Source organism: Trichosurus vulpecula, chromosome 7 (assembly GCF_011100635.1).
Source record: "Trichosurus vulpecula isolate mTriVul1 chromosome 7, mTriVul1.pri, whole genome shotgun sequence".
In the NCBI taxonomy this organism is placed as follows: Eukaryota; Metazoa; Chordata; class Mammalia; order Diprotodontia; family Phalangeridae; genus Trichosurus; species Trichosurus vulpecula.
Genome location: NC_050579.1, coordinates 156,064,940 through 156,085,903, shown reverse-complemented (window position 1 = coordinate 156,085,903; position 20,964 = coordinate 156,064,940). Strand labels below are relative to the sequence as shown.

At 37.4% G+C, this 20,964-nt stretch overlaps 1 protein-coding gene across 5 annotated transcripts in view; it reads right to left on the bottom strand.

Annotated features, from left to right (window-relative positions):
• Positions 1-20,964, bottom strand: part of CDK19 (cyclin dependent kinase 19) — a 238,178-nt gene that overhangs the window by 5,886 nt on the left and 211,328 nt on the right. For all 5 annotated transcript variants that reach the window (XM_036766306.1, XM_036766309.1, XM_036766310.1 and 2 more), the window contains 6 exons: positions 19,463-19,606; positions 19,209-19,278; positions 8,247-8,319; positions 4,786-4,883; positions 3,852-3,930; positions 2,754-3,020 (listed from right to left, as the gene is read on the bottom strand). In XM_036766306.1, the coding sequence (XP_036622201.1) occupies positions 2,754-3,020; positions 3,852-3,930; positions 4,786-4,883; positions 8,247-8,319; positions 19,209-19,278; positions 19,463-19,606 (731 nt within the window). The remainder of the gene's footprint in view (positions 1-2,753; positions 3,021-3,851; positions 3,931-4,785; positions 4,884-8,246; positions 8,320-19,208; positions 19,279-19,462; positions 19,607-20,964) is intronic.

The window sequence follows — 20,964 nt, the reverse complement described above, 5'->3', positions numbered from 1 at the left end:
TTGGAGTTCTAAGACCTGAATTCAAATTCTAGCTCCAACACTTCTTAATAATGTAACTGTGGGCAATTCCCTTAACCTTTAGGGTTTTTTCCCCTTATCCTCCTTTTAATGAAGGTGGCCTGGCTGATGTTACATTTCCTTCTTGCTCTAAAAAGTGTATTAGTCCATGAATCTAAAGCTCAGGCTACTAACGCATCTTACTCAAGTCACATTACATAGACTTAGAGTCAGTTGAGACTAGAGTTTAAGGTCTTCTACTTCTAGTGCAGCGGTCCAGGCCAAACTGCTAATCATAGTATTTGTAAAAGCCATTAATGTAAAATTTGTTATGTAATACGGTACTGCTCATGATAAATTTCAAGTCCATACGTGAAGACAGGTTCTTGAAAAGGCTAAAATGACAAAACACAGAAACTGGATTGCCATAAGATTAATACCAAACAATTATTAGGTTATAATTACTTTAGAAACTCTAGAAAGAACTTCTGGGCCAATACATTAGACATGGCAAAACAATAAGCCTTCGGGATCATGTTAAAAAAAAAAAAGATTCTGTAATGTGGTAGAAGGCAAATTATATGGGATGAGAAACAAAGAATGCCCCAAAGAATGTCTTTTCCTTTAAATTGGTAATAAAAGAAACAGCATATGGGTTATCCACTACACAGAAACATTACATTAAGAAGGTTTTTGCTTTATCAGATGGTGTGGTAATTTTAAGCAAAAGAAGACTGAAGAATTTTGAGCTTTATAGAAAGAATAATTCTTAACTCTCATAGGAAAAGGCAGAATTTAAGTTGTATTTTCCCCATTTAACTGCTTAACTAAAACAAAGAAATGGCAGCAAATTCAAGAAGATGACCCAATACATGATTTAAGTCTGTTGCTCATTTACTGGGAACAAAGAGACCCTACTGCCAAAAAAAAAAAAAAAAAAAAAAAAAAAAAAGAGGCAAGCTAAATTTACATTTTATCCTAATTGCTGAAATAGGCAAATTGTTTTTAGTGAATCAAATCTGAAGTCTTTATTAGTTTAATTGATGCAAAGTACAGGTATTACAGTTCTACTTGCATTGAATCTTTGCAATTTTCAGTAAAGATTATTGCGGGAAAAAAAAGCAGTTTGTTGAAATTTTCAAAATGGAAAACCAAAAAGGTAAGCAAGCCGTTTATTATATCTTTCCTGACTATTGTTCTTCCCAGCTTCATGCTAGTCCTACATCTCCTATTTGATAATCTCCACTCCCGCAGGAAGGAATTCTTCCTTTAGTTCCAGTCTTATATTATCCATCTCCAGTTCCTCTAAGTCTTTCTGCTTCTCTTTTTCCTGGGGGATTGTATTCTTTAACTTAGTTATGATCTCTTTTTTTCTGGGTTCCTTCATATTTCACCTTTATTTTCTTTTATCTTACTGCTTCTCTGAAGTTTTTGTAAAGCGTAACTACCGATTCCCCTGTTGATTTTTTCTTTCTCCCAGCACTGATCTTTTTCACCTTCTGGTTTTCCCCTAAGTTGTAGATTCTTAATAATTATGAAGTGATTTCTAGTCTCAGAAATTCCATTCACCTGTAATAGTTATTTCTTAGGATTTATAAGTCTGACTTCCTTTCTCTTCCATTATTATGGCTAGCTCCCACTGTCTTCTACTAAGAGAAAACCAGTTCACACTGTTTTGTCCAAAGTAAAGATGCCTTTTCTTCCTTTCTGTGTCTTAGCTGCTTATCTAGGTTACTGCCTGATCAAAAGTGGATAGGTAGCACCCAATCAAGGGAATATTTTTGTCTTACTCCCTGACTATGAATAAAAAGACTCAAACCATAACAGAAAAGTAATTCATGGTACTCTTGGAATTATACTTAACATGATAATCCAACCTTCATTTCCATGAAAAAAAAAATGTGTCCAAATGCTGGGGACACTTGATATACCAGGTTATAGGGTCCCCTTCAATAATATTTTACACCTTACAAAAGGAATACTAGTAGTGTATTGGTGATAAAGCTGTGAATGAATAAAACCACTCTAGAAATCAATTTGGAACCATGTAAGTAGAGTGGCTAAAATTCTTGTATACTCCAAGCAAGTCACTGGCAAAAAGAAAAGGTCTATATAAACCAAAACATTTATAGCAAAATTTTAGTAAAGAATGAGAGAGTAATTGCCCATAAATTGGGGAATGGCTAAACAAAATGGGATACGTGAATGTAATAGACTGTTACTTGTGCTGCAAGAAATGACAAATATGATAAATAAAGAGAAGCATGGAAAGACTCATATGAACTAATGTAAAGTGAGGTAAGCAGAGCTAGGAAGACAATATATACAATGACGACATCAATGTAGGAAGGAACCACAAAACAAACAAAAGTGATTGCTGCAAAAATACAAAATATAAGTTTGGTCCCAAAGAAGAGATAGCTATAAGTACAACTCTGCCCTTTGCCTTTTCAAAAGAGTATATGAGAAATGGAGTAGGGGAGAGTCAGGGTTAAACATTGCATATATATCAGATTTTTTTTTGATGTACTGATCAGTTTTAAGATTTAATTAATTTCTACTTTAAGTAAAATTCTTTAAGGGATGGTTCTATGTAATGGGAAGGGGAAGAGATGGGGAAAATCTATGTTATGTATAAAAGATATCAATAAAAACCAATTAAATTTTAAAAAACTCTAAAATGATCCACCATGAACATTTTGATCAGTCTACAAAATATATAATTGCCAAAATATATGAAAAACATAAACTAATACCTGATATTCAGAAGGCATGACAGGCCCGCCTGAGTTAGTGCCTGAAGGCCCTAGCCGTGGTTTCTTATTTGGAGGCACTGGATTAAGGCCCGAGTCCTGGCTGTGCTGGAGCCCTGCCCCAGCAGCCCCTCCTCCTGCTCCTGTGGCTGTCCCATTTGTCTGGGTGCTGTTTTGCTGCTGCTGCTGCTGCGGTGGTGGTGGTGGCGCTGCCTGCTGCGGCTGCTGAGGTGCTGTTTGTTGCTGATGCTGATTCTGCTGCTGCTGATTCTTAAAAAAAATCAAAAGGCAGGGTATGAAACTTGAGTATGATTATTGTCTTTGTTACATGAGTATTCAAATGCTACTCTCCCTTGTCAGATCTAATGGGAATGAAATGTGATGGGCAGGTAACTGGATACATTTCCCAACAAGCATCTATTTATACTATAGTCAAAAATCTTTCAAATTGGGCATGTTCCACTGGCTAGGATTCTAAGCACCGCTACCAAAGTAAGATGACATCATGAAATTAATCCTGTACAGACTAAAAATAACTACTGGGAGTCTTTTCCGTCTTTACCTTGGAAGTATTCAAGGAGACAAAGGCATAGAAAGACCAAGATGAGAACTGCTTAGAAAAGATAGTTTAAAAGAAGACAGTAGTAATGTCAGAAAACAAATCAGTCACTCAATGTAGCTAATAATAATTAGCTATAATATAATTAGCTATAAATAACACGCACCTGTAAGTTTGTTTACTGTATTTTGGACTTGTAGGTATCTCTCATAGTACCCAGACCTCCCTGGGAATACATACATACATACATATATATATATATATATATATATATATATATATATATATATATATATATATATATATATATATATATATATATATATATATATATATAATACATACATACATACATACATACATACATACATACATACATACATACATATATATATATATATATTCCTATATAGCTAAGTGAAATTAAGAACTATACTTTCCTAGGCATAATAATTATACTTCTTTGTCTGGAGAAAGTTGTGGTGGGTGGGGTGAGGGAGACAAGAAACAAGGGCCTTTAAATTATACCATGTAATTTGTACCTTGTCTCCTTTTTCTTCAGGTTCATCCTCATTAAGAAATTCTCGTTTGGGATACGGAATCTGACAGCCAGCAAATACACTGGAAAATATCATAAGACAAATGATCATGCATTATTTCTCAAAAATATAGATCTTTAAATCTTGTGAGTATAATAATGTTATATGGTTGCTCACCCTTGCCACATTTCTATGTCTGTTTAATCCCAAATTTCCAACACTACCTGGGTGTCTTCCATTACAATACCCCTTCATATAAGCAAAAATACAAGTACGATTACTTATATGCTATTTTAATGTTCAGTTGACATCTCTGACCTCAAACCATACCACAATGAAAATACTTTTAACAGCTAAAGTGTAATACAAATTTGTCTGAATAACTGGAAAAAATTTCTCTCGGAGGGATATTTGTTCTATTTCTGAACCAGTGCATAAAATTGCCTCAATGGGCATGACAAAGAGGATGATGATGACATTATTCTCTAAGTGGAAAGAGAGTGTGGCTGGAGAGACTGAGCATGCAGCACAAGCTTCCAATTCTGTATTCTTTTGCTGGCTTATTAGCTCTTGCAGAGCTGAAGGAACCACAAGAGGCCACTTGCCTCTTTTAGATGCAGTTCTGGACCATAAAACGGAACGCTCCTTCTTAGTTACTCGTTGAAGTTTTTCTCACTCTAAACCTGCCCTGGTTCACAACTTGCTGAAAATTGTTTTGTTTTTTCAGGGTGGGGGGAGTGAAGGGGAGTAGAGGTAGGGAGCCCAGAATCTCAAATTCTTTTTCTCTATCAATTTCTCTAAGGTAAACTTAGGAGAAGAAGATTCTTTGTTTTCAAGCACAAATTCTGTTTCAAAATGTCACCCCCGTGACATTTTTAACACCAGGTTTTCTCAATATATACAAAGAAGGAAGAAAGATATGGAGTGGGATACATACTCTGACGTAGGCAGGGGATCCTCTTGGAAATAGGGATCCTGCAAAGCTTGTTCTGAGGTAATTCTCTTTGTAGGATCCATAGTAAGAAGTTTCTGAAGCTACAGGGACATGAGATGAAGAGACAATATATGGAATGAATATTTACAATTAAATCTGGTTTTTTATTCTAAGAGAGGGGTGTGTGTGCGTGCGTGCGTGCGTGTGTGAGTATTTTACAAAGGTATCCTTTGGCTCATTTCACCATGAGCAGGATTTGCTTACTTACATAACATGGTTATATAACTGACAGAAATCAGCAAACGGAGGACTTTCTATCATTTCCTATTGATGGCAATTACTAGAAATAAATTCAGAATGTCAAAATAGGTGCTATAGTAGGAAAAAAAAAGGAAAAAATTCATCCTCTAATAACACTTACTACCTGTATGACTCTGAGCAAATTACTTAAGCTCTCTAGGCCTCAATTTCCTCATCTGTAAAATAAAGCGGGCAGCTAGGTGGCACAGTGACTGGAGTGAGGAAGACCTGAGTTCAAATCTGGCCTCAGACATGTAGCTATGTGACCCTGTTTGCCTCAGTTTCTTCATCTGTAAAATGAGATGGAGAAGGAAATGGCAAACCCCTCCAGAAAACCCTAAATGGGGTCACCAAGAATCAGATATGACTGAAAGACAGTAACGACAAAATGAAGCAGTTGGACCGGACGGCCCCAGAGGTCTCTTCTAGCTCTCAGCTTATGACCTTTTGTTCCAGATGGTGAATTTCGGTGCATCAAGGTCACAGAAATGGCTTGCAAATAAATGAAATTAAGTTCAAAAATTATTTACTGAGAGTATACCATGTATTAAAAGGGCATGGTGCTATACATACAGGGGACTAAAAGGAAGAATAACACGGCTGCTTTTCTCATTGAGCTAAAAGTTTCAGATAGATGGAGAGAGAGTTAAGGGATTAGAGGAAGATCATTTAGGAAGCCTCTGATGAGAGGAAATGAGAAATGAATGTGAACTAAAAAGGAAATCAGGCCTGAATTAGGGTGGCAGGAAATGGAAGAGAGGAATGGAGTATGAGAATCTTGTTTTAATTCATAGTGACTGGGGAATTACCAATGCAGTCGATATACAGGAAAGTCAAGAAAAGGAGCTGCTTCTGTTGAGGTTGAGGAGTGGCAGGACAGCTAGGATAGGACTATCTAGGAGGTAGCTGGAAATGCTATCAGGAGGTAGATCCAAACTAGACAGAGATTTGGCAGGTAGGCATCTGCACAGAAGTGACAGCTTGTGCCACAGATATCGATGATATTACAGTGGAGAGTACAGGAAGAAAACAGTGATGGGCTGAAAACAGGACAATGCCACCCACATCTAGAAACAGAAGGAAGAAGAGGCAATTGGAGGAGAGAGGACAGGAATGGTCCAAACAGTTACTGCTTTAGTTCTCTAGTCAGACTCTCATACCTTCTCACCTCTAGTGCTGCAATAGACCCTGATTAGTCTCCCTCCTTCAAATCTTTCCCCTCTCCATTCTATCCTTCACAGCACTATCAAAATGTTATGTCATGCCCTGCTCAATAAACTCCAGTGGCTCCCTATTACTTATCAAATACAAATTCCACTGCTAAGTATTTCAAGTCCTTCACAATCTAGATCCATGTTTTGTTCCATCCTCGTTACCTACGGTACAGCGAAACTGGCTGTCTGTTGGTTTTTTATCCATGACATTTCATCTCCAATCTCTGTTCCTTTGCAAAGGCTGTCAGAATCCCTGGAATGAACTCTCTCTTCATCTCTACCTTTGGAAATCCCTAAAATTCTCTAAGGCTCAGATCAAATGTTCACTCCAGCATGAGACCTTTCCAACGTCTCCTCTCTCTCCAGTACTTTATACTTATTCTGTGTATGTGTACATGCTGCGTATACTTTTCTATGTACACGTCATCTTCTTTGACAGAATGCAGGCTCTTTTGAGTACAGCAACTTTCATTTTTGTCTTTGTATCTCAGGGCCTGACACATAGCCAGCATTTAATGACTACTTGTTGATTATGACCTTAAAAAGGAAGAATCTCAGAAACACTTCAAAGAGAAGGTGGTGTTCCACAGGGTCAAATGCAACAGACCATAGAATCATAGATATAGAACTGGAAGGGACCTTGAGAAGACAAGTCAACTTTATATTTTACAGATGAAGAAACTGAGGCACAGAGGTCAAGAGAGCTCCTCTCAAGGTCACATAGCTAGAAAAGCGTCCAGGGAAGGGTTTGAACCCAGGTCAAGAAAGGATAAGAAACGGGAAGGAAAAAGGATACTGGATTTAACAATTATAAGGTAAGAAAGCAGGTGCGGTAAAGTAATGAGGATGGAAATCAAACTGCAAAGAAGACAGGCAGAAATGAGTAGAGTAGAAATAGTGAGTGTACACTACTTCTGTGAAACACTGAAATGGTGAAAGAAAGGAGACAGGACACTAATTGGAAGGTATAAGCAGGGCTCAAAGAAGGTTTGAGGACAGTGAATCATGATCAGAAAAGGGAGGGAGGGAGGAGGGAGGGAGGAGGGAGGAAGGGAGGGAGGAAGGAGGGAGGAAGGGAGGGGGAAAGAGGGAGAGAGAGGGAGAGGGAGAGGGAGGGGGGGGAGAGAGAGAGAGAGACAGACACGTAAGTAACAGGAAACTACTGATAAAGCAAGGTTCTCAAAGAGATGAAAGGGGATGGGATTTAAAGACAGAAGACTAGTGAAGAACCTTGGAAAAGAAAAGGAGGGGTGTTGCTTTCCAAGAAAGAAAAAGAGGCAACAAAAGAGACAGGGAGAGAATATTCAAAAATGGTGGAGAAGACAGAAGATAAAGAAAAATCTTGAGGTAAAGAGGAAGGAATTTGAGAGAAGTGAGGAAAGAGCACCTGCCTTTGTGTAGCTAGCACCTCACCTCCTACACACTAGATGCTGTGCTAAGCACTTTACAAATACTGTTTCATTTGATCCTCACAGCAATCCCCTGAGGCAGGTGCCATTATTATCCCCATTTTACAGATGAACGGCACTGGAGTCACTGTAGCTAAGGACATAATATAATAATAGATGTGAATAGTCGGAGTTTAGTGGGGTGTGCTCTAGATTCAATGATTAGTAAAAAACAACCTCTTATTGCTGATTAGAACTCCATAAGTGAGATTCAAAGATTAACATGGACCAAATTCCATAGCTGTTAATGGTGATAAGGAAAAAAAAGATTTCAGGAAAGAATGGAAACAAGGGTCCTCCATTTTTCCACTAATCTCCATATCATCACAAAACTAGTTTTTTACTACAACTACATTTCCTGGAAATGAATATTATAAATTCTTCAATAAAATATTAAATATTAATAACATAAAATTCCCTCCCATTCTCATGAAATTTTTTTAAGCAATGGTATAGTAGTAATTTTTCCCTGATAAATTATGTTTTAAAGAAATGAACTTACCAAAAGGAAAACTTTGCTGTCAGGCTTCACTTTGTGTTTTTCCATATATTTTATGAGGCTACTATTGGCATACCTGAAAAACCACATTAGAAAGCACAATTCAATAGTAACAGAAGTCTCTGATTAAAAAAGTCAGTCACCACAAAGAAGTATTACATACTTTGCCACCTATGCCACACATAAATAACTTTTCCTTTTAATGGTGATCTCCAGGCTGGTTTTCTTACCTGCGTGTACATTCAGTAAAGAATGTTTATCTGGGAAATGACCAAGAGTAGGGTTGAGGGTGGAGGAATTGCAGATAAAGGAGAAGTGACAAGTATCTATATTTCCTTGGCCCTCACGATAGACCTTCTCTTTCTTTGGGTAATCTTCACTATTTTTAGTTCCATGTTTTTACCCTTAAGAAAGGAACTTGTAGGTTCCTGTTACTGAGGCCTCCTACTGTACTATTTCCATTCAGGTTTTTTTTTTTCATTCTGATTGGAGGGTTGCAGGGCAGAGCATCAAACTCCTCCCAATGCCTTCCTTTAACAAGGACAGAAATTGGGGGGGCGGAGCCAAGATGGCAGCTGGAAAGCAGGGACTAGCGTGAGCTCCCTGCCAAGTCCCTCCAAAAACTTATAAAAAATGGCTCTGAACCAATTCTAGAACTGATGGTTGCTGGGTGAGGTCTTTCGTGCATGGAGCTGGGAGCAGAGCAGGGCAGAGCAGAGCCCAGCATGGGCCGTGCGGACCAACCAGACCAGGAGCCGGGTGGAGCGGGCCCTAGTGCCCTGAATCCGTGAGCTGTGGCGGTTGCCAGACGTCTCAACCCACAAACACCAAAGACAACAGAGAAGAACTGCAGAACCCACAAAATAGCGGAGGGAAGCAGGGCTCTAGCGCAGGACAGCCTGGATGGTCTCTGGGTAAGGTCTATCCTGCATGGAGCTAGGAGCGGAGCAGAGCCCAGTGTCGACCGTGCGGACCAACCAGACCAGGAGCCAGGCGATGAGTGCCCTAGCGCCCTTAATCAGTGAGCTGTGGCAGTTACCAGACTTCTTAACCCACAAACACCAAAGACAACAGAGAAGGTTAGTGGGAAAAGCTGCTGGGGACAGAGTGAAAGAAGGAGTTTGCAGTCTGGCCACCTCCCTGGGGGCAGCGGAGGTGGCAGAACTACAGCTGCAGTTGCTTCTGGCCCCAAGCCCATCTAGTGGGAGGAATTAAGCGGCGGATCAGAGCAGGAATGCACAGCCTGCTGAAGATCTAAGCGCAGTCTGGGTTGGGGGTTCTTGGGGAAGGAGGAGTGCTGGTGTGGCAGAGCTGGCGCATCCCCCCTAAGCTTGGAACAAAGTACTCTTTACTCTACAAGCAGTCATACCCCGATGAAAAACTCAAGGGTCAAGTAAGTTGGCTGGGAACATGGCCAGGCAGCGAAAACACACCCAGATTCAGTCTCAGACTTTGGAATCTCTCTTTGGTAACAAAGAAGACCAAAACATACAGCCAGAAGAAGTCAACAAAGTCAAAGAGCCTACAACGAAAGCCTCCAAGAAAAACATGAACTGGTCTCAGGCCATGGAAGAGCTCAAAAAAAATTTGGAAAAGCAAGTTAGAGAAGCAGAGAAAAAATTGGGAAGAGAAATGAGAAGGATGCAAGAAAACCATGAAAAACAAGTCAATGACTTCTAAAGGAGACCCAAAAAAATACTGAAAAATATACTGAAGAAAACTACACCTTAAAAAATAGACTAACTCAAATGGCGAAAGAACTCCAAAAAGCCAATGAGGAGAAGAATGCCTGGAAGGGCAGAATTACCCAAATGGAAAAGGAGGTCCAAAAAACCACTGAAGAAAATACTACCTTAAAAATGAGATTGGATCAAGTGGAAGCTAGTGACATGATGAGAAATCAAGATATTATAAAACAGAACCAAAGGAATGAAAAAATGGAAAACAATGTGAAATATCTCACTGGAAAAACCACTGACCTGGAAAATAGATCCAGGAGAGATAATTTAAAAATTATTGGACTACCTGAAAGCCATGATCAAAAGAGCCTAGATATCATATTTCAAGAAATTATCAAGGAGAACTGCCCTGATATTCTAGAGCCACAGGGCAAAATAGAAATTGAAAGAATCCATCGATCATCTCCTCAAATAGATCCCAAAAAGAAATCTCCTAGGAATATTGTCGCCAAATTCCAGAGCTCCCAGATCAAGGAGAACATACTGCAAGCAGCCAGAAAGAAACAATTTGAGTATTGTGGAAACACAATCAGAATAACCCAAGATCTGGCAGCTTCTACATTAAGAGATCAAAGGGCTTGGAATATGATATTCCGGAGGTCAATGGAACTAGGATTAAAACCAAGAATCACCTACCCAGCAAAACTGAGTATCATACTCCAAGGCAAAATATGGATTTTTAATAAAATAGAGGACTTTCAAGCTTTCTCAGTGAAAAGACCAGAGCTGAATAGAAAATTTGACTTTCAAACACAAGAATCAAGAGAAGCATGAAAAGGTAATCAAGAAAAAGAACAAGAAAAAGAAATTACAAGGGACTTACTAAAGTTGAACTGTTTTGTTTACATTCCTACATGGAAAGATGATGTGTATGATTCATGAGACCTCAGTATTAGGGTAGCTGAAGGGAATATGCATATATGTGTGTGTGTATGTATATATATATGTATATGTGTGTATATTTATGTATATATGTATGTGTATATATATATATATATATAGAGAGAGAGAGAGAGAGAGAGAGAGAGAGAGACAGAGAGAGCACAGGGTGAGTTGAAGATGAAGGGAAGATATCTAAAAGAAATAAAATCAAACTAAGGGATAAGAGAGGAATATATTGAGAGAAGGAGAAAGGGACAGATAGAATGGGATAAATTATCTCGCATAAAAGTGGCAAGAAAAAACAGTTCTGTAGGAAGAGAAGAGAAGGCAGGTGAGGGGGAATGAGTGAATCTTGCTCTCATCAGTTTTGACCTGAGGAGGGAATAACATACACACTCAATTGGGTATCTTACCCCACAGGAAAGAAGGAGGAAGAAGATAAAAAAGGGGGGATGATAGAAGGGAGGGCAGATGGGGGAGGAGGTAATCAAAAACAGACACTTTCGAAAAGGGACAGGGTCAAGGGAGAAAACTGGATAAAGGGGGATAGGTTAGGAAGGAGCAAAATGTAGTTAGTCTTTCACAACATGAGTATTGTGGAAGGGTTATACATAATGATACACATGTGGCCTATGTTGAATTGCTTGACTTGTTAGGGAGGGTGGGTGGGAAGGGAAGAGGGGAGAGAATTTGGAACTCAAAGTTTTAAAAACAGATGTTCAAAAAAAAAGTTTTTCATGCAACTAGGAAATAAGATACACAGGCAATGGGGCGTAGAAATGTATCTTGCCTTTTAAGAAAGGAACGGAAAAGGGGATGGGAGGGGAGTGGGGTGACAGAAGGGAGGGCTGACTGGGGAACAGGGCAACCAAAATATATGTCATCTTGGAGTGGGGGGAAGGGTAGAAATGGGGAGAAAATTTGTAATTCAAATTCTTGTGAAAATCAATGTCGAAAACTAAATATATTAAATAAATTGAATTAAAAAAAAAAGTACAGAAACTGGACTTAGCTTATTCTACTTTGCATCTTCTTCCCTTTCCAGTTTTAAGTCTGTCCAACAGGATATTCCCCGGCGTCCCTTTAGCTCCTCTAGAACCCTCCCTCACCCCTGCCTTGCTTTCTTGCCTCCTTTTGTGTGCTGCCTCCTCCTTCAGATTATAAACTTGAGGGCTGTATCCCCAGCGCTTAGCATAGTGCCTAGCACAGAGCAGTCACTTAATAAAGGTATACTGGATTACTGGAATGATTTATAACATGGAAACTCCTCAAGGGTGACTATTTTTGCCATTTCTTTGTATTCCTAGTGCTTTATAAAATGATTGACTGATTTCTGATTATCAAAATTCAGTTGACCAGTCTGAAAATTCTAGGGCTGTGTTTTACCAAACCTGTTGCTAAAGTAGCCTCTTGTTTAAGCATTTTTATCCTTTAGAAATTTTCTAAGGTAGAACTTCTCTACCTCTTCAATTTGGTGTATAAGTTGCAATTATTTTGCCAGAGATCTTTTAAAAAATACTTATCATGAACACTGCAATACAACATGACCTAATACTTCCTTCCATGAAATGATGTTTCTTATTGTCTTTGGAGACACAAAAAATAAACTTGGGCAACTCCTTTATTTGTCTGTTCAAGGAGAACCTGTAAATCACTGTTCCACTTGAATGCGGCTTCCTCTTATCTTTTAGGTTTGATTATTGCAAGGATTTGCCATGGGGAAAAGGGATGGTTAATGACAATAACAACACCTGTTAATTACTTAAACTTATTCTTCTTATGTAACCTGTTATGGGCCTTGCTTATCTGAACATATTCAAGTTAATTTAGCCAATTCCTTTCCTCTTTTCACTTTAAACTCCAATGAGCTGATTCAAGTTGACATTTTAGAAAGACATTAAAAAAGTAGCTGATTTTTTTTATGAGCATCTTCTTCCTTTTTATAGATCTGAGAGCTATATGGGACTTTAAGGGATCATGAGTCAAATTCCTGACTACAGGCAAGGTATTATGCCCAATGGCATTACTTCAAATGGGCTGAATGAAATCTATTCTAGGTTAAATGTCAAACCTAAGATCACCCAGTCCCAGCTAATGCTAACTCCTAGTTAAGCAGAGAGGAAGTGTTTTTTTTTTCCCTTCTCCTAATATAATTAAAGTAGGCTAGCCACTTAGTGATAAATTCTTTGGCTATAGCAGGCCATTAAATGAACAAAAATTTAAAATAGTTTCCCCACTGGCAGTTTCTGCAGTGATGGTAGCAAAGTGGCAGAAAAGGGGACAAGGAAAGAAAAGGGGGGATAAGGGATAAGAAATACACTATTTTTAGATGACATATGAACATTAACTTAGTGGTTGGTATTCAAAATGTGAGATTCTTGTCCAGTGACCAACAAGTAAACACACTACTAGAGAAACTAAATCTACATTTTTGCCATAATCAAACCTAGAAGACAAAAGGAAGCTGCAGTTAAATGGAAGGATGGTTCACAGGTTCTCCTTGGTCAAACACATGAAAGAAATGGCCATGTTTATTTTACTGTGCCTCCAAAGACAATAAAAAAACATTATTTCATGGGGCAGTTGGTCATGTTTACTGCTGTGCTCATGAGAAGTATTTTTAAAAAGATCACTGGCAAAATATTTGCAGCTTATACACCAAGTTGAAGAGGTAGAGAAATATACTTACTAAATCACCCTTTAAAATGTATACTTTGATATTTTATGACTTCACTGAAAAGATGCATAAAGGCAACGGGAAGGGTCAGATTTAGAAATTAAACAGAAGCCTCAAATCCAAACCTTTTGAAGGCTTTCCTTAAGACAAGAACCAAAAGGGGCCGGACATGGTGACCACTGATTATTTTAGGGGAGAGGGAGGGAACAGACTAATGACTTCATTGGTGCGCAAAGTTCCTCACATTTTGCATCTTTTCTGCAACCTAAGAGCCTTAGAGGGTTGTCCGGTGCCCTGAGAAGTTAACTGATTTGCCCAGGGTCACAAAGCCATGATGTTTCAGGGCTAGTACTTAAGCACAGGTATTCTTCACTCTAAGATGCTCTCTCTAATCTAGGTTATGCTCTCAACTACTGAATTAGTTCATAAAAATAAAATTTATTATATTTTAACGACAGGAAGCAATTTTATACTGATGTGGTACCCATTCCTCAATCAGCTATCTGTATACAGTCAGATTACCAACTTGTTACAAAAATGAATACAAAGATAGAAAAATAAGAATGAGGAAAATGACATTACATGAACTTGAAAGAACTCCAACTCGGCCAATTTAAACAAGTTATTGATGCCAAATATTGCAAAATGAATGAGAAAAAGGTACTGATTATAATTTCATACAGAAATTTAACTGATTATATTACCAGCTGCCATAACAAGGAGACCAAAAGATTAATCAATATTTATTTATTAAACATCTACTATGTGCCAGTCAATGTGCTAAGTCTGGGGATAGGGGATACAAAAAGAAACAAAAGACAGTCTTTGCCTTCAAGGAGTTAGTTCACAATCAAATTTGGGAAGACAACAAATATGTATAAACAAGTTACATATATGATAAATAATAATTAATAGAGGGAAAGCACTAGAATTAAGAAAACTGAGCAAAGTTTCCTGCAAAAGATGGGATTTTAGTTGGGACTTAAAGGAAGCCACCAGTCAGAGTGGAAGAGGAAGAGCACTCCAGACATGGGGGACAATCAGGGAAAATGCCTGGGGTGGTGAGATGCAGTATCTTGTTTGTGGAATAGTCAAGAGGCCAGTGCCACTGGATTGAAGAGTAAGGGAAATAAGGTGTAAAGACTAGAAAGGTAGGAGGGGCTAGGTGATGAAGTTTTGAATGTCAAACAAAGTATTTTGTATTTGCTCCTGAAGGTAGGAAGAAGCCACTAAAGTTTACTGGGGGCAGAGGGGTGGTCTGTTTACATGGTGAGACCTGCACATCAGGAAAATCACTTTAGTTGAATGGAGAATGGACTGGAAGAGGGGGAGACTTGAGTCAGGCAGACCCACTAGCAGACTATTGAAATAATTCAGGTGTGAGGTGATGTGGGCCAGTGCCATAGCAGTGGCAGTGTCAGAGGAGAGAAGGTGGTGTATTCGAGAGATGTTGCAAAGATGAAATCAACAGGCCTTAGCAAAGGATCTGATATTATAGAGTGAGACACAGTGAGGAATTCAGGATGACTCCTAGGTAGTGAGCCTGGGGGGCTAGGAGGATTGCTCTCTACAGTAACAGGGACGTTAGAAGGTAGGAGTTAGAGGGAAAGATAATGAATTCTGTTTGGACAAGATGTGTTTAGGATGACAACCAGACATCCAGTTCAAGACGTCTGAAAGGCAGCTAGGGATGAGAGATTGGATGTCATCAGAGAGACTGGGGCAGGAGAGATAGAGTTCAGAAACATCAGCATAGGAATGGCGTTTCAATCCACAGGAATAGATGAGATCACCAAGTAAGATAGCACATAAGTGAAAAGAGTCCAGAACAAAAACCTATGGGATACCTATGGCTAGAGGGCATGATCTGGATGAGCTGCCAGCAAAGGAACCTTAGAAGCGGTCTGCTAGGTAGGAGAACCAGAAGAGAGTGGTATCACAAAAACCTATAGAAAAATGAGTATTAAAGAGGAGAAGGTGATTAACAGCGTCAAAGACTGCAGAGAGGTCGAAGAGAATAAGGACGGAGAAAAGAGACCAAAAAATAATCTTTGTCAGTAAACATTTCATCTACTTGCCATGTGGAGAGATATAGCAGGTACAGCAACACCGGCAAATATAAAGTCATTTGTAAACTCTTAAGAAGGACAATGGAAGATTATGAACAGTAGCCCATTACGAAATAGCAAGAAGCTGTGGAAAGAAAAATCAGTTTAAAGAAAGAATTTTGAATGACCTAAGTCATCCTAAGACATTTAAAAGTGAAACTGTAAGGTGGATAACAGGTAAACAAATGATGGGAAAAACTGTGCAAAGATACACAGCAAACCTTTTTTCCCCCGAAGGAGAATGAAACCATCACACTTAGACTCTAACATCACAATCCTAGATTTGCTTATAAAAAAATGTAGAAATGGCCCTTCAGAAAGTAAGGATAGAAAAAGCTGTTGGATTAGATCAATTGTACATATAGATGGCAACATGTTGGAGATGACATCTTTTTGAACATGTGGTAGGACTGATTCTCAAGGGATCTAAAGGCATATAAAAAAATTGGGTCTTCTTTTCTCCCCTAGACTTATGATTTCACTGGTGTACACCCCTGTGATGAAACTCCTACCAAAGCTAATCAGAAATGACTCTACGAATTATAATACTGGAGTTGACTGGGGCACTGAGAGGTTAAGTGACTTGAAAAGGGTCAATAAGATATAAAGTGCATATGACAAAGGCAGAACTGGAACCGAAGTTACTTTGACTCCAAAGTTGCTCTTTATCCACTATGCTACAACCTAGCAGCAGCAGCAGCATCATTAAAAAGGGTGACTGAGAAAATCAGCAATTATTTGTCTATGTGCCTAAATTCCCATCTAAATAATAATATTACGAGAATAACCTACCCATGCACTGAGGACTCCTCTGATAAGAATATTAGAAGAGAATAGGAAGTCTTTTATAAACAATATTCTACAGCAAACCATATCTTTATTATCACACAACTGACTGAAAGATAAGAGTATTAGATCTCAAGGTACTTATTTATTGTTTTGTTAACTACAAAAATTCTAACTTGGGAAAACAAATGCTACCTTAAAGGCTCTTCAAGAAGATGTTATCCGTTCATACGTGAAAGAGATAATTTTGTTTGACAATTTTATGATCATTAATAACAAGCAAGGAATAAAACAGGGAGAAGCATGCTTGCAACAGTAGTACGTATTTGACATTGTTATGGAGGAGATTCAACGCAGAGTCCAAGTCAAAGAAGGATTCTGTATAGATGGTAAGGTCCACCAGAAGCCATTTGTGAATGATATCATCCTGACTAAGCTCCAGATCACTGCAGAGTTTCCTAAATAAGATCTAAAATCACCCAAAAGGAGTTTTGGTTTTAACTATCCACAGGGGAAAGACCAAACAGATGAAAAATGCCTATTGTCCAGACTATGATATGCAGTTGGATATACAATTTATAGTCCTTGTTAATCAACATAAAATCTTGGACAGACATTGCAATGAATTGGGCGCAAAACTGGAAAAGGAAGAGAGTAGGCTGAATTGCCTTTAGGAAACTGTAAGGTTCTATTAATGACCTCAAACTTCTCTTGAAACAAGAGTTCATCTTTTTAATACTAACATTTTTCTGGCGTTGTTGTAAGCCAGCAGGAGACACTAATCTCCAAAGAATTAAAGTGTAGGAGCCATCAAAAAGCAATAGAGAGGTACACAGATATAAGCAGACTATAACTCATTACAAAGGATTATAAAAATGATGTAAATGATATCAAAGAAATGTATGATTTTAAAATAAGATAAGCTGCTCACATGACAATAAATAACCAATGGAAGACCATCGTTCTACTGATATCCTCACAATGTTAAGAGAACTTTAAAAAGACAGTATTCAACATGTTACATAGACCCTGTTGTGAACTAGTATGAAGACATGGAAAAGAGTTGTATGAGATGAGCAGATATGGAGGTGGTTTTAACCTACATCTCAACATGCCCACAACAATAAGATCCATTAGTGTATGTGACTAAAGCAATCTTATTCCCTCTTAAGGGTCTTGAAATGATTGTTGGCTTTCCCATTTTTCCCTTTATTTGTACCTTTCCTCAAGAACTTGTACTTCTCTATTCTGGATGTTCTTTTGCACTTCAAGTAGCATGTTAAATTTAGGTAAGCTTTTCCTTTTATTTCCTCTCAATGAAATAGGATCTTGAGACCGCTTTTTAATTTCAGAAGTATTCACCAGTTTTAAAATCTTAACTAATATTTCTCAAAGTTAATTGACTGAAGCTTTCCTGAAATCCATTTTCTCATTCTAATTGTTTTTCTTTCCCTTTTGAGGGATTCTAAATGCTATATTTTCTGATCATTCTGGTAAAGATTCTCACTCCATTTTTAAAACATCAACTGTATTATTTTATAGTTATACAATTCAAAGGTTATCTGCCCCTAAAAATTATTCCATTTTCTATACTGTTAAATTACACTCAACATACTCTAACCACTGGTCTAGTCTTTGGAGGATTATTTTATTTCTCTTTCAGGAAACATCTGGATAGTTCACATTGCTAAATGCCTTAACATGATGGCTTTATTAAATTGGTCTAACACATCCACAGCCTCTTTAACACCTTTTCTTCCTAGTGTAGAGTTTCTAATAAATTCCTAGATAATACCTTTATTTTTTCCCTTTATCCTTCAAACAGATTCTTTACTTACTACTTTTCATCAATTCTAGGATCCTGTAAATAAATATACTGCTTTGGTTTTCTCTCCCCCATTCAGCAGACTACTACTTTGACATTTCAATGGTACATGTTATTTTATCATTTTAAATATGATGATAAAATCACAATGCGGCCTTAATGTGGCCTTGTAGTCAGACCTTTATTATGCTAGCATAAAAAAAGTATTTAAAGTATTTATGGATAATACCTCTTGCATATCTAATATTTCTTCCTTTATTTGGAGCCATCTTTTCCATAGCTATTCCTACCGAATAGTTTCTAGTTTCAAAAAGTGATTCACACATACTAGAAGGCATGACTTAAAAAAAAATAACCAAACCTTTACAATCCTTTTTTGTGGTAGCAAAATATTGGAAATTGAGGGGATGCCCATCAAATGAGGAATAGCTGAACAATCTGTAGTATATGAATGTAATGGAATACTATTGTACAATAAGAAATGAACAGGGAGATTTCAGTAAAACCTGGAAAGACTTGTACGAACTGATGCAAAATGAAATGAGAAAACACTGTACACATGATCAGCAACACTGTGTGATGATCAGCTATGAAGGACTCAGCTCTTCTTGGCAACATCCAGATAAAGAACTGATGGACTCTGAATGCAGATTGAAGCATATTTTTTTCTCACTTCATTCTTTTTTGTATTTTTTTTTCTTTTTAATATGTTTCTTCTTTCACAACTGTGACTAGTATGGAAATGTTTTATATGACAGCACCTGTATCAAACTGCCTACCATTTTCAGAAAAGGGGAGGGAGAAAAATTTGGAACTCAAAATCTTGTACAAATGAATGCTAAAAATTGTCTTGACATGTAATTTGGGAAATTAAATACTATTTTAAAAAAAAGCTTTAAATATTCCCATTAGGAGTCATCTTCTAGTTATCTACATAAAAATACTTACGTTGTTCTTCTGAAGTCTTTTTGAAGTGTGGGATATTCTGGCATTTTTCTAATATCTTCCCAATCTTTATCTTACAAAAGAAAAAACGGTATAAAAATAGACATAGATTGTTACAAAGGAGAGATATTATGTTTTATACTTCCTTAATATATCACTGGTTATTGGATCCTAAGATATGATTATCTTAAAATCTCACTATCATATTTAAAAATAAAGCATACATGTTATAGACACTTCCTTTAAAAAGAAATCACCTGCAGGGAATCCCATGACACTAAAAATACGATCTAGTTGATCGTGATGAAAAGGATTGCTTGTTTTGATGTCTTCCTGACGACAGTGAAAAATAGGTTCTGAAGTCAATAGTTCAGCAAATATGCAACCAATTGCCCATATATCTGTGAAGGAAGAAAAGACAGCTTATTATATAGATATACTGTATTTATTGGTTTAATTTCTCTTTATCACAGAACAACTGCACTCTACATATGCAATTCAATTTTTTCACTAAATAAGAAGTACGTCAAAGATATTTATGTATATATGGTTGGTACATACATATGAGGGTCAGTGTTATATAGTGGCTAGCATGCTGGTTTTGAAGTCAGGAAGACCTGGGTTCAATTCCTACCTCAGACACTAGCTTTTGGACTACCAGGCAAATCACTTAACGTTTCTGAGCCTCACATTCTTCATCTATAAAATGTGGCTAATAAGAATTCCTATCTCACTAGGTTATTATTATGAGGACAAAATGAAATAATCTGCAAACTTTAAAGAGCTATATGATTGTATGCTAGTGTTGCTGATAAGACAGCTGTATCACCACATTCCAGATCAAAAGCCAACCAAAACATAATAATAAATCTATCTAGGTAAGGTTCCTTTTTGACTATTCAATTCAGTAAGCAAGGTATTCCATTGACTTAGAGTAAAAGTCTTCACCGACAATTTAAATATCAAGATATTCAAATGATAACTTAAACCGGAACATAATGCCTTAGATAAGATACTGTGAAACAAAAGCCCCAGATAGTATAGTTATTTCTTCAAGGTAATCAAATACAATGATAAAGTATTATTTATGACAGTTCTTTTGAATCTAAACAAGCAGTACATCCTAGACCAAGTATCTACACAAGATGCAACTTTTATCTTAAAGCCTATTAACTTCGGCTTGAGTACATAGGCCCAACTGTGAGGTAAGTAACAATGATAGCAGAGTAGTCTATACAAGTCTAACAAATGTGTGATTCAACAGTTCAGCAGATTGATTAGCTAACTAAATGAAAACAAGTTCTAATTTAAAGTCATCAGGTTCTATCATTTGTGATATGAAACTGACAAAATGCCTCATAGGAAAAATAATATAGATTATTAATCCTTCCTCCAGGACAGACTATTAACTTTCACTGTACCAATTCTCTTCTAGCATGCTATTTCTAATTTGCTAATAAGAACTTATCTTAAAGAAGGATCACTGAGGTTCTGAGTAAAGACTATAGCATATAGCATACTACAGCATAAACGGTTTGTGACATTTATTCCTGATGCTTATAAGCCTTTTCTGGAAACTCTCCTGTTGGGGTTGCTAGAAGTCTGGCCTTCATTTAAAGTGGAGATGACACACTATAAGTACAATCATCTTAGGAGTGACGTCTACAAAATTAACTTATATACAAAATTATATGCAGTCATTCTACGGAGGATTTATGAAAAATCTAAAAAGACATTTATACAAAATTTAATATGAGGT